The sequence below is a fragment of the Montipora foliosa genome, chromosome 2 (genome assembly GCF_036669935.1).
Source record: "Montipora foliosa isolate CH-2021 chromosome 2, ASM3666993v2, whole genome shotgun sequence".
NCBI lineage: Eukaryota > Metazoa > Cnidaria > Anthozoa > Scleractinia > Acroporidae > Montipora > Montipora foliosa.
Genome location: NC_090870.1, coordinates 54,239,551 through 54,254,034, shown reverse-complemented (window position 1 = coordinate 54,254,034; position 14,484 = coordinate 54,239,551). Strand labels below are relative to the sequence as shown.

General features: G+C 37.7%; 2 protein-coding genes across 5 annotated transcripts in view; both read left to right on the top strand.

Annotated features, from left to right (window-relative positions):
- The window catches only part of LOC137993564 (phospholipase A-2-activating protein-like), a 143,999-nt gene that overhangs the window by 31,788 nt on the left and 97,727 nt on the right, over nt 1-14,484 (top strand). The window contains exons 28-29 of one of the 3 annotated variants that reach the window (XM_068839498.1): nt 3,336-3,428; nt 5,365-7,112. The exons of the other annotated variants lie outside the window; for them this stretch is intronic. Of the exons in view, the coding sequence (XP_068695599.1) occupies nt 3,336-3,428; nt 5,365-5,409 (138 nt within the window). The 3' untranslated portion in view covers nt 5,410-7,112. Of the gene's footprint in view, nt 1-3,335; nt 3,429-5,364; nt 7,113-14,484 lie in introns of those variants that run through there. 3 annotated transcript variants of the gene reach the window in all.
- The window catches only part of LOC137990963 (D(5)-like dopamine receptor), a 19,903-nt gene continuing 12,664 nt past the window's right edge, over nt 7,246-14,484 (top strand). Inside the window, exon 1 of one of the 2 annotated variants that reach the window (XM_068836084.1) lies at nt 7,246-7,286. The gene's annotated coding sequence lies outside the window, so the exon portion shown is untranslated. Of the gene's footprint in view, nt 7,287-12,243; nt 12,271-14,484 lie in introns of those variants that run through there. The other variant, XM_068836083.1, reaches the window with a different exon arrangement.

Sequence of the window (14,484 nt, the reverse complement as noted above, 5' to 3'; positions counted from 1 at the left end):
TTTAAAACAATGATAACAAATCAGCCTTGTCATCAAATTAAGTAATAAGAAATGTAAACAGAGTACATGAACATTTGCCACATAACAAACTATGTATACAATAAAAAATTCAATAAGCTTGAACTCTTCAGTACCTACATGTATAACATTTTGCATTAATTTTACTATGAAAATGGAACAAGTGAAAACCTCTTCTTATCTGCCCCATTTTGAAATCATTTTTCAAAAGGGGAAACCACCTTTAGCACACTTTTCCAGCAATTGCACAAGGCCCTCACCAGACACTAAGCAGATGGTGGAGAAAATCTACGGTATATGTCCCTTCCAAGATGGAAAGCTTTTGTGAGGAGCTAGCCTGCGAATGCAGATTTTTGGAAATACATCCGCATTCACAGGCTAGCGAGGAGCATGCACCAGGAATGTTTGAAGATATTTTGATGCTAAATTTAACAACGAAAAGAGAACCCCCTCACAAAAAAGAAGAAAGCTTCAAAAGTCAAGGGTTGTAGCAGTTCTGCAGAACTTGAGTTTCTTTCGAACCAGGTAGTTAACTAAAAATGTTCAAACATTTAAACAAAGGAAGTTCTGTGATGCATTTATGAAATTATACTCAACGAATAGGAAACCCAAATTAATTTAAAGGGCATATAGGTGAAAAGACTCTGCATGGCGGGCAGCATATGTAAATATGAGTCAACTAAATGCTTGATAACAAAAAACAGCTTCATATGAAATGTAAATTGAACAGAAGACATTTGTCATTAAGAACAAATTCTAATAAAATGTTGGTCTGTTCAAAAGAAAAATAACAGACTACAAAAGGCCAATGGTCTTAATTTAACCCATTGGCTCCCAGGGGTTCCCCATTGACGAGTAAAATCGTCTGGCATTAGACAGAGTAAAATACTCTGGCATTAGACAGAGTAAGATACTAAGTCTGGCCAGCTTAGGCCGGTTTGGGCATCAAAGTGTTAAAGTTTGGTGGAGCTTTCTACAATTCCCTTATGGCTGGACAAGTGATGTGGTATCTTGTTTACACAAATTCATTGCATAACTACTAAACTGAACTTGCCAAAAAAAAACCAAATGGAAATTGGTAAAATACTAAGGGAAGCAACTGAGGCATACATTCCAAAATATACTACACAATAAAAATTGAATAACATTCAGTTACAATTATATGTAATGCAAGGGATAAGCATGTGTTAACCAGGTTACTGAGAAAGTTACAGTCAAAACAGCTCAAGCGTTCCTCTGATGAGCAGATTCATGAGTTCATTATTGCAAATTTTATATCGGTAACCATTTGAATAATCTGTTTGTCGAATGAATAGTGCAAAATTCAACTCAATCCTCAGTTGAAAACTCGAATTTTGATTGGAATATTGCTGGCTCCCGGTGCCAGGCTGTCGTGGGAATTTCACAGGTTTACTGATTTGCATAATCTTCCAAACAACGGTCATTTCACTCTAGCAACATTACCGTAATCTTACCAGTATCCTCAAACTTGAGACACCATGATTTTGAATTAAAGATTGGATAGAGAAATTAATTTTAAAATAAAGGCAAATCACGCTTGTTACGACCTTGGCAGATTATGCAAATTGCTACACCTGTCAAATTCTCACGCTGGCCTGGCACCGGAAGCAAGCAATAATCCAATCACAATTCAAGTTTTGACCTGAGGCTTGATTGAGTTTTGCATCACTCATCCGAAAACCAGATTGTTGAAATGATTCCTGAAATAAAATCTGCAATAATGAACTCATTAATTTGCTCGTCAGAGGAACACTTCAGCTGGTTTGACTGCAAAGTGAAGGGATTGTGTGCATGTTGTTGTATATCAGTTAATCTTCTAATCTTGTGTATGGGGGAAATTGTGATGTTGAATATATTTTTACACAATGTTATTGGCTGCTCTATGTGGGGAAAAAAACATTTATCATGCTCATCAAGGACGACATCCACTTCATCCATGCACAACAACACCAATGTACCACAACTACTGCCTGGCACATGTGCACTGGTCTCATGGACATACAGCCATCTGTTTTAGCCATCACATGACCAGCAGAATGTCAAAAATTCCATCATGTTGTCCCTGTCGTGTCCAAAACTGGTACAATCAAACAGTATAGAGGAGGAGTGTCAATTGAAGCTATACTGGAGCACTTACATTTAGAACCACATTAATCAATTTTTGAATTAACATACATGGCCACATCCTCCCCAGAGTACAAAACAATTAAAATGACTGATACCAAGAAAAGTTGCCAAAATCTGAGGTATAAAAAAGAGAAAGCAACAATAACCACATAATTTAATGATAAGAAAATATCGTTTATTCTCATATACTTTAGCTACAGTGTAGAAGATACAACGTGCACATTTAATTGTAAATGTCCAAATTATCGAGTACTGCAATAAAATGCTTAGATAGGTGAAGTCCTACAGAAACATGCAGAATGTGGCAGTAGTAAACAATGACATACATGTGCCTCAATTTTTATTTCTACAAATTACACCGACTGTAAGCTGTCCGTGAAGCCTCGAGGTTTTTAATGCAGGGAAATTAGGAAAAATCAAAGTGACTTCATGAATCAAAATTCAACAAGCTTAGCAGGCGCTAACTATAATCATTTAACCAAGAAAAACTTTACAATAAATATTTGTTTTAGATACCTTGCAGACGAGGATGAACGTAGCGATAGTGACGATGATCAAGATGATGACAAAAATCAAGAAGATGAAACAAACAAAGGAGGAGATAATGATTTTGTCGAAAGACAGCTCGTATCTATCACTGACAAGTCAAGGAGCTTGTGCATGTTGAAACAACGCCAAAGGCAAATGCGACCAATCCATTCCTTCATGATGGAAAAGGCTTCTCTGATCTTCATAACAAATGGCTTTTCTAAAAACCACTCAAATATTAAAAGGTCACAACCAACAATCGCAACCATGGTTGTTTACACAGAATACGTGTTGTCCTCATATCCATCTGTTCACTAAATAGCCCAAAATTATGTTCTAAGTATCAGGATCTAGAACATGATAAATTCTCGACTCAGCCACATGTACAGAAGAAGCTCATGCATTCCGCAGAAACACAACAGTGAACGCCATGTAAAGATCATGAATTCTAAACTGAACGCATGCGCATTTCATGAGAGGGGCATTTTTTACGTCATAACCTCTCGACCAATCAGCCGTTTTTAAGCCCTGTCGTACACGCTTGTTTAAAATCCAGTCTGTTCGTAAGTTCTTTTCAATATTTACATTATCACTAGCTAGTTGATTTATGTCTCCCTGTATTTGCTCTTCCCCGTCTACAGATTAGCGGTGATGCAGACGTTTTATCTTTAGCTCAATCATTAGGAATAGAAAATTCGTTGAAGAATCTATCGTCTATCACAGATCCCCACAAGGTACGTCGTAATATTTTTAAAACCATTATTTCAAAAGAACATCCTCTGGCTAAAAGTGTACGTTTAATTTTTTCGGGTGGATATTTCGAGGCTAACCTCATGTTATGTGGCCTACCTAAAATAACACGAATATGACCTCTACAAACCTATTAAAAGCCAAAGCCTTTACAAATACATACACAATCTTTAGACAGTTAAAATGTTACTAGGTACAACTGAGTTTTGTTTTCTACGTATACGAACATCTGGGTTAATTACTTAGAATATATATAGTGTTCAGAAAAATTTAATGTATTGCTAATTTACCAGTGTCGAGCCCCTGATCTCCACCAAAAAGCACAAAGGGTTTCACATTGAGATCAAATGCGTTTGATATGTCGCTGCTTTTATTACTTTGCGGAAAAATTGCCTCAAACGGATCGATTTTGTTGTTATACAGAAAAGAAAAGCGACAGCGTGAATAGTAGACGCCTCTCCACGGTACGTTCAACTTATTAAGCTTTGGTTCGAAGGTGTCACTGAGTGATGGAGTCCGGCGACAAGTTTTCCGTCAACTCTCCGCGCTTTGGTGGTGATAAACTGGACTTTCCATTACTGAGTAATTGACTATTAAGGAACTTAAGCAACTACGACATCGCCTGACGAGAACGAAAACGTCACAAAACCGCTAAAGCCTCTGCACTCCCCGTATTTTTAAAATAACGTGAGATTATATCCTTACTAATCATAAAAATTACAATTTCCTCGATTGTGATTGGTTTAAAAAACTCCATTTTCCTCTAATTCACTTGCCAAGTTGTTATCGGACGGTTTGTTATCGGACAATTTAATAAGCCAATCACATTCAAAGTTGTAGTTCACGACCTTGGCTTCAATCAACATAAAAACAGTGTACAGACTCCTAAATTGGAGCTTCTTTGTTTCTTTCTTTCAGAGCGACGTTAAACAATTTACGCCTCCTTTGTCAGTCTTTTAATGCAAATTTTTCCTTTCTGTCATAACTTGGCTCTTCTCTTTATCGGAAATTGCAATTTTTGTGATTGATTGGTAAGAGGAGTTCGTGTCGTCCAGTTCGGTCTGTAATCATACTTGTGATAGACAAATCGGACTCCCGCTACGCGGTCGTCTAATTTTGTTATCACTGGTATGATTACAGACCGATTTGGACTCCACTCAGTCCTTTTACCATTACATGGCATTCTTCATTGCTATCATCGTGGTGCTATGAAGGAGCTTAAGCAAGGCTGACGACGACGGCTCTGAGAACGTCGTGGAATAATACGTCTTCGCGTTATTGTAACCACTGTGCGAGTATCCCAAGGCATTCGGCATGAAAGTGTGTATAAACCTTCGTGAAACAAAATTGGTATGAAGGGTGGGGCGGTTTGGAGAGAAAATTGTAACTTGAAAGTTATCACCAGGTGTTCACGTCCTGCACATAATCTCAAATTTGGTCAATACAAGTCGTTTCCAGGAAGAGAACGGTAAAAAAATGAAATGATATGTGTTTGGATCGACCGGCACCTTCGATCCGTCCGCCTCAGACGGATAGAATGTGTGAAGATGAAGTCTGGGCTGAACGTCGGACTTTTCATGATTCAAACTTCAAAATTTGTATGATAATGTATATTTTTGCTTTTGCATTTGGTTCGACGTTTGATAAAACAATCTTAATTTAGGTCGACCCAAATTAAATTTGGGATCGACCTAAACTACCATTTAGTTCCTCTTATGTGATGTTCGACGTTTGGCGCGGGCCTAAGCTAGTTCTCCCCAACGTCGTCCTTGTTCAACCTTCCCCCCCCCCCCCCCTATGTTTTGCAGTCGTGCACTGTGATTTTTGCCCTTTGTTGAAAGACAAGCTGAATGTGGAATTTCCCTCCTTGTCATCTTTTCTGTATTCTTTTAACATTGAAACGTTTTCCCCTCTCAACAGGTTGGCGATTGTGCTTCAAAAGTCTTAGCTGTCTTGTCGGAGTGAATTGTAAAAACTCGCAGCTCCAACAGCCGAATCCCAAACACGTCGGCCGGGTAGCATCACCAACCTCGTTCTCAGGTTCCTCTCTCTTCTTACCTCGGAGGGAGGAAGAGAGAGGACCCTGGGAACGAGGTAGTAGCATTTGATCTGCTTTTACGATTTGCAGTTTAATCAATAAACAGGACTGTTGAACAAAACCACAGACAAATATTTGAAAGTTTAAAGGCCCGTTTAAACGGTTTCAACATTTGCCTCAACGTGCATTCAACACTTTGTTGAACCAAATGTGTGGTGCGTTTGAACAGGTCTTCATACATTGTTGAAAGCGTAAATAATGTTGAAAGCGTGTTGAATCAAGATTAAATTGGTTTTAACTTTCATTCAACATCGATTCAACTTTTCCTTTGTTCTCGAAATGTTGAATGGTGTTGAAGCCGTTTGAACACTCTGTTGAACAACTGTAGAACACGCGCATGCCCCATGATCGCCAAATCAATTTGGCTTAACAATTTGGCGGCACGTAGTTTATCTGGACGAGAGAGAGACTGGTTTCTAGTTCTTAGTTCTTCGCAATCAAATTTCGCGGGGAAGAGAAAGGAGGAGAGAATTAAAAAATTGCAACCCCACATTATTCATCCTGTACTGAGAATGACGAATGATTAGTGACGAGACGCGAAGGGGGAATTCGCGCTTGGCAAATGATGCTGTTCTGCATGCTACAAGACAGCAATAGAGTGTTTTCGCTCATGTGACTAGCAGCAGTATTTGCATACTAAAACAAAACGAAGAATTTGCATAAAAATGGAGTTCAATTCCCAAAAGAATATTTCACTCCTCCAACGTGGCCGCCGTAACGTCATGCGGAAACACTCAATTCGTTCCCCATACCTCTGAGACCAATTTGATAGTTAAACTTCTAGCGACCAGACGACTTTTGGGCATTGTAAGGTCAAACGCAAACTTGCTTGAAGCCGAACTTACTCAGAGGCTACTCCGAAATAGCAAATATACAAAAAAACTGAACAATGGGTTTGGGGAAATACAAGGGTCTTGAAGTTTCCCGTCATTTTCCCCTGTTTCCGCTTCCGCGGCAAAACTGTGCAGACAGACGCCTTCTGTGACTTGTAACATTGTTGTTAAGCGCAGCAAGAATTTATGTTTTGCTTGACAATAAAGGAAATTAAATTGGCAAGTTATTGCAATCGCGGACAACGCTTTTAACCTGTCTCGAGTTTTCTAATACACGGTTTTACATACATGGAACGGTTCACTTTTTGTGAAAATTTCAACCTTCTCGAATAAATCGAGATTTGCAGTATGAATTACCTACCGATTGTGTGTGACTAATCAACAATATCGAGAAAAGAAAACCAGTTTATAATTTCTTGAAGCAAAACTCCTTCGCTTACTAATGTTGAAGTTCGGAATTTTTAGGCCATACTGTTTACTTTCATCGGAAGCGGAGCGTAAAACAATAATGCGATGAAGCGCTTTTCATTGTTTTGAGATTGTAATCAATTTTGACCGCGGAACTTTTTAAAGAGAAGGTTTCTGTTTTAAATGTTTTTAATCTTTTTAATAAAATAAGATATTTGTCTTGCAACATATTGACAAATACCAAAATAACGTTTTTGCTTCATTAAATATGAGTCATCGTCCATTTTGTGACGCAATGCAATTAGTCTGTGGAAACAACAAGAACTTTTTCTAGTGTAATGTGCATTAATAACAAAAATAAAAGTGCATTTTTAGGATGTGTTTTGTTTTCCTGTGCGTTAAAAGTTGAACCGTAAAAATATATTTATCAGTACACTCGATAAATCGCGGAGGAGACCACTTGACGACAAGTGAGTGAACCCCCAAAGCTTCCTGAAATTCAGGTGCGTTTTTTGCGATAATTTTGCCCATATATAAAGCAGTTCTCTTCTCCAATCTCAACTTTAGCTTCAAAGCGCATCGCGAAACTCTGAACTAGATTTCTACGTGTTCGTGGGTCATAGCAGAATTTTTATTTGATAAAAAAGTCTTTAACTCGTGGCGATTTTTGGCCCTGCTGTTCTCTTCGTCTGCGGTCTATTTAACCTGAGTTCTTTCCATTTTGTTGAGTCTTGTTGCATTCGAAAAGGGAAGTCAACTGATTATCCTCACAGCTGCAATTGTATTTTGTGGGAAGAGAGCTGTCGCAGGTAGATTCTTTGACTGTTTGCAAAGGCCATCGTTTTGTGATCGGAGCGACTTAAAATGTGCTAGCATGCGTATAATTGCGATGATGATCGTAAATGTGAGTTGAGCACCTTTTATAGCAGCACCGCGAAAATCGTAAACATGTTCCAGTTGATGTTCGAAGTTTAGACGCGGTTTGCAGGCGAATTAACCCATTGGTGTTCAGGCTGAAAAATCTGGCATAATAAGATTCGCCGCAAGATCCCATATAATTACGACAATGACTCATAATTATTAATGGACCTGTCACTTATCACATCAAGTGAATTTTCCTCATTAATGTTACACTGTGTTTTTGCCATAAACCCTAATTTCTACTTTTTTTGTTCCCCTTGGCACTGTATATGGAACTGTATCTTACGAAGATCACATATCATTTAGCCCTTTGTAACGATATTGGTTGGTGATCAAGATTAGAGCTAAAGCTACGAGTGGCCTAAATTGTAAATGACATTTGAAGTATATTTATTTGGAGTTTAAATTCAGCGTAACGAAAATGGAAAAGGAAAAGTTAATCACATTGTCCGTTCACTCAGTGATTCATAAATCTCTTTTGTGCAAGACATTTTTTTGGTTTTGAAAGCGCTTCTTTAAGAACGTTGATGCTAAGATTTAAGTATTAGAATCGGTGCAATTGTCGGTGCCGGAGACACAGTTTGTAAGAAGATCTTTATTTAGGTCTTATTTGCATAAATTACATAAAATCTTAAGAACGTTTTCAGACTCAAATCACAAACGACAAAAAAATTGGATTGTTCAACGTCGAGTCAAAAATGAAACGTTTTATATAAAAATAAGGCATATAACCGTAAAATTGCTTCCACGACATGTGCGCCGAAAATCACGGTTCTATCTAGAAACAAAATCTGTTTATCGACAATTTTTCAATGTCATTGTTCTATTACAAGGTAACACAAAATGATTATTTTTATTGGTATTTTACATTTACAAGTTATTGTTCCTATTATGTCACCCAGTTCAATTTACGTCTTTCAAACCCACGCCTTGGTAATTTCATCAATGATTAGCGACTTTATCGGATGCGATACATGTATAAGGTGTAGTTATTTATCAGTTGTGTAACCGGGAAAGAGGACAGGTAGAAAATAGCAAACGGAAAAGGCCGAAAGACGCATGTCTTATGGGCTAAAACCAAATTTGAAATGCTCGATCTAATGAGAATTGTCGTAAGTTATTATGCAAACAGAGCAGGCTACACCATATATCAAACAATTGTATTACAATGTGCATCATTGATAAAAGATAATTGACCACGCCCAGAACGTTCACTTCTAACCACTAAGTTGACACAAATTTCCTTGTTTCAAACACCAGCCTACTCGGCGTCATCTACTAGTTTCTGGCTTTAGGCGCTTTCCCCATCAGCTAGTCTCATATTTGACTCAAACTATCGCAGGAAAAGATCTGTTACAATTTGGCGTCAAATGCTGAAACTCTTGCAATTGTGTTTAAGACTTCCATGATTAAACATGCAGTTGAAAGGACAGGTGGTGACAAGTTTCTGTAGAGTGTCTGTGAATGCTCTTGGCTTAATTTTTAGAACGAAAGACCAACCCGTTTAATCCGGAAGAAACCTTTCTTCAGGGGAATATAGTCTTCGATTATAGGCTTGCTTATTTCGGAAGATCCACAGACGTTCCTCTCTGCATAAATTTCCCTCGAGGAGTCTCTTTGAAATGTTCTCAACACTTGCACCATTTCCTGGGGAAGTGTGTAAATGTCAGTGATATCTGCCGAGGATCAAGCCATTAACCACGGGCGTTCTTATGTTATAAAAATGTTAAATAACGGGACCAGTTTATTTTCCTTACGTAACCATAAACTTAACTTGAGCAAATAAAGACTGTTGAAAATAATACACTGAACAAGTTCACTCTAGACGGCTCTCACGAAGCAATTTAGCTCGCTCAGCTCGTTTAGTTTGCTTCTATTCGGAGTTGGTTTTTTGCCTATCTTAGTTGATTTATATTTAATACATTGTAATTGTCTCTATTTTCTCTAGCAAATAAAAGTGGTTTAGTACATACAAATCACAACCATTTTCCTCTTCTTTTTAACTTCTTGGTCAAAAAATAAATACATTAACATTGAATATTGATCAATAAAATTTACGTCATTTCAATGCGACGGCCTTACAATTACGATTGAGATATCTTTTTGTTCACCAATAAAAGTAAAACACAGACGTACGGTGATCAAAAGTGACATTTCCAAGGGGAAGAAGGTTCTTCACTTGCAAACATGGAAAACGTATGAAAATATCCTCAATTTCAGTCATTAATTAACCTTGAAAACAAACCGTTTCTTTGTACAGCAGAATTGGAATTCTTTCAAGGTAAATTTACAATAACATTGTAACAGGACATAAGTTTAAAGTTTCTCACTGAGTTTAAGTTTCTTGTTTATCTTTCTTGACGTAGCGAGAAAATCGTTTCATCCTGGGTTGTTTCAAAGAAATCTCTAAATCTAACAGCCTAAGGAAACGACAAGAGAATGTTTGTGAAAGTTGTACCTGGAAATCAAAAGCGAACAGTGAAGTGACGAAGTTCTGGCCCCATTTGTTAAAAAGGTGGCCTGGATAACGCTATTCGCCGGATAAATCACTATCCATTGGATATGCGAACTTGATTTATCCGGCGGATTGCGCCTTCCATGGTTTTACTGGGGCGTGGAGAGTATTAACATTTGAAAAAGGTTCCCGGACTCATGAATCCACGGTACCTCGAAAATCTTATGAAAACCGAAACATTTTCACTTCGAAAAGGACAGATGCCAGTTAATTTGCTACTGACTTGGTAATTACTTCGCTTTTCGGTTGACAAGATTGATCATGATACATCCGAAACGCGTTCTTTTAGAAACATCTACCTCCGTTTGCCTTAATTCCACCTAAATAGTTTTAGTACAAATTGATCCAACTTTAGAATCAACAATTTTTTTCCAAAACAACTCAAATCTCATAAGTTATATGTTTCAAACATTGTACTTTTATGTACAGTGTATATAAAAAATGTTCGTGCCATATGCACTTCGATCAATGATGGATTGACGTAACAGTGGTTATAGCGACATAACGTAAAATATTACTGAGCTAGCTAGAATTTTTTTCGTATCGTATTTTCTGATTCAAGATATGCCGCTTCAAAGCTAAGAAGGAGTCGAATTACCCATTAGTCTCTGATCTTAAAAGCTAAACTAAACCTTCAAGAGGCTTTCTACCTTTCAACAACCTCCATTCTTCACAGAATCATTTTGCGTTTTCGTCGATGCTATTCGACAATTTCTATCTGATTTTGTTGGGTTTTCAAGAAACAACGATATAACTATGAAACAAGTTTCTCAAAAACGCCGAGAGCTTTTTTCGGGTCCAAATAGCAATTCAACTTAATTATTCTAAAAAACATGTTTTCCTAGACTATAGAAAACAAAACAGCTGCAAAGTTTCACAACTTGAAAAGTATCGGGACTTCGAGAAACGCCCCCGAGGAGCGTACAACACCGATATTAAAAGTCTATCGCTGCGGCATATTTATATACCAAGCTGCTTTTAAACGAGTTCTCAAATATGATTCGGTTCGAACGAATGATGATTCTCAATCCCAGGCTTAGTAATTGATTATGTAAAGGTTATCACTGGCTGGAAAATCCGACAACCTAATATAAAATCGGTTGATGGGCGCCGACGCCCCTTCTATGACACGTTTGTTCCTCTTCGCAAATTCTTCGAGAGCTTAGTACGGTATGAAATTGCTGGGTTGCGTTTTGTTTGGCACCGGCATTTAATGTTGTATAATTTTTTTGATTGGCCAAGTAAATTCAGTGGTTTCGTTTCAATTATTAATTGCTCCATGAATACAAATGCACAGTCGTCACTCCGTGTCAAGGAGTAACGTCATCGGTCAGGGGTTTTTCCAGGTAAATGCTCTCCTTTCCATGATGTGTTATCTCAGCCACAAATGTTGCCTTTGTAGCTAAACAGTCCTCCATTTATCAAAGCGAGATCTCATTCTAATTCTCTCAGTAAGGCTTATTTTATTGGAGATATTAACACCTCCAAAGACATTACCGTCTCTTCCTTTCCGCTCACAGATTCGTCAGTGTCGAAACGCTGTTAATGTCACAGTACGAATTAGGAAGCAAGCCAAATTGTAATGAAAAGTGATCTTCCGGAGGTTCATATGAATTAAGGAACCCGCTCAGCTTTTATTTCACTCTTTGACGTTTTAGTCAGTGGACTCTTATTAGTCGCTTGTTCATTATACCGACGTTGCGATTTATCGTGAAAGATAGACGGCTGATTTCTCAAATTAAACAGGCTTAAAAAGATTAGATCTTTAGATATATATTCCGGCAGGAGGCAGTAAACAAGGAATAAAGTCTTTCGTTCGGCTGACTGGTTTAAGTTGTATTTAATTGAAACTCTTGCTCATTTAGACACTCTCTCACCCATACCTCCGCCTTCTTCGGTCTTTGATGTCACCCCGAGCGCGACCACAGGATATGCAAAACTGAAGATGTTCAACAGGACACACCGACATACATTCGCTGGCTATTTGCACCCGAAGTAAAGGCTAAGTGAGGCAGCTAAGATAAGTTCGACATCTTGACCAGGATTGTAGAGTAGGTAAATTTTGCTTTTAATTCATATTAAAAGGTTGAGCAGATAATCAGAAGGCGACTTCAAAAGTGTAAAAAGAAAAAATAAAGTTGTTTTCGTCGGCCTGATTCAAGCGGAAATGAAAATCTCTTTTTAAGCATAGGGGTTTTCCGGCTTTTAGTCCGGTTACTAAAAAATTCAAATCTGAGTATTCCTCCGAAAAATGCTGACCAGTTTTTGTGTTCAATTTGTCCTTGATTTAGCGTGATTTTTGTATATTCGCCTACTATGGAACTATAGTTAATGTGTGGTATTTACGAACAGTTCCGTACAAATTGTGACGCGAGCTGAAGTTGAAGTGTAGACAGTATTTAAGAAAGTTTAAGATACACTCTTTTGTACAAGTCTTATAAGAACGTCTACTTTTTAAGCTGAGACGGAACGTTCTTATTTTTTCGTGACCTGAGCCTGGAAACATTCTGAAAATGTTCTTAATTGAAGTTCGACTACAAACTGAGTTGTTCTTCTGACAACCACATTGTTCATGTTGTTAACGTCCCGTCCCTCAATATTTGAGGGAATTGTCTTGTTGGACTACAGTAAATACATTTCGTTAATCTTAAGTCGACCTTTCTTAACTGATTCTCAGCCTGTGTATATTCTCAGTATGTTCTTAAAATTCTGGTTAATCTCAGTTCTTTTTATAAAAAAAAGGCTCTTATACTGAAAAAGAAGAGTGAACTCTAAATTGTAGTTGTCAGAATTTTCTAATTTGAAAATCTTGAAAGAGACATAATATTCAAACACATATTAAATGAAAGATTTTACAATTGAACCTACTGGGAACTCGGAAAAATCCTAGCCCCAGATGAGATTCGAACTCACGACCCTCCGCCGTGATTTAGTCGGATGCTCTAACTACTGAGCTACTGGAGACTCTACGGTAAGCACGGGTGAAATGTGGATCTTTAACTCGAGCTGCACAGTCAAATAACGACTTGTCATAGCTTGAATAATATTCAAGTTATGAATTAAATGGGAGGTGACAAACATGTCCGAAAAAATATATTAAATTTAAAATGTTTAGATCGAATAGAGCCATTCAAAGATTGAACGCGTTGAATCGCACGTTTCCAAAGCAGTTCGATAAAAGTCGTATAAATTACCCTGGGTTCACTGTTTCCAGAACATTGCCTAAATCGCATTAATGTCACATTTAAAAAAATACTTTTTAATTAATTCATGCTCTCAAAATTAAAACGCATTTTACTGAAACATTTACGAACAACAGCTACGTTTTTCTAATTTATAAAAATCCACCTTTATAACCGGTGATTGTACTCCATTTGGAAACTTTCAATTCTGAGTAATGTTGCATGAAAATTTAGTCTGGATAAATTTTTTTTTTTGAATTGTTCTATTCCAGTTTTGTTAGTATAAATGATGGGAGCTCTGTGTTTTCACCTTCTCGTTTCCAGAAGGTATAATTATGCACGTTCGCTAATTTAAAATTTTCCAGATAAGGCGTAAAGGTGGAAGCTTAGACAAAAAACACTGTAGTTCACAGACGTTCGCCCGAAAGATAACATTCTAACTCCAGGTTTTGGTTGATACACTTCGACCATATATATATCGTGGAGCGACGATTGAAGATGGGGCTGAGCCGCCAAAGCAGCCGTTACAAACAGTTCTCCAAGGTACAATCGAACCCTCATGGCAAGAACAAAACAAATTCAACGGCAGTTTTACGTGAACGCGCAACGTCCAGACTTTGCTACCTCATTTCACAGCCTAAAACTTAAACTAACCATCACAATTGTCTATTAAGAGAGGGTGGTACTGCGGAAGCTCTCAATATTTTTCAGTCAGTTTTATAATTTTGACTAGGAAGAAGTTTTAGAAATTCATTCTTCCGGGGGAAAAATCGAATCATAGAAGGCCTTCACCAACAATCATGAAGCTGACTCCACAGCAATGCAATTCGTTAGGCTTCATGTAAACATAGAGGATTTAGAACTGACAACAAACACTGAATCAGACTCACAAACATCATGAAGTTTCTTTATTGTTTACGGGGCACAAGGAATGCAAATGAAGAAGGAGGAATCATAACTTGGGAAACTTTGCAGCTTGTAACACAATAATAGACTGTGGAGAAGCGTTAAAAAGCATTAAGAAGCGTTAAAAAGCGTTAAAAGTTTCGCCAATGGCGTTTTATAAAAGTGACGGCTGTTCTT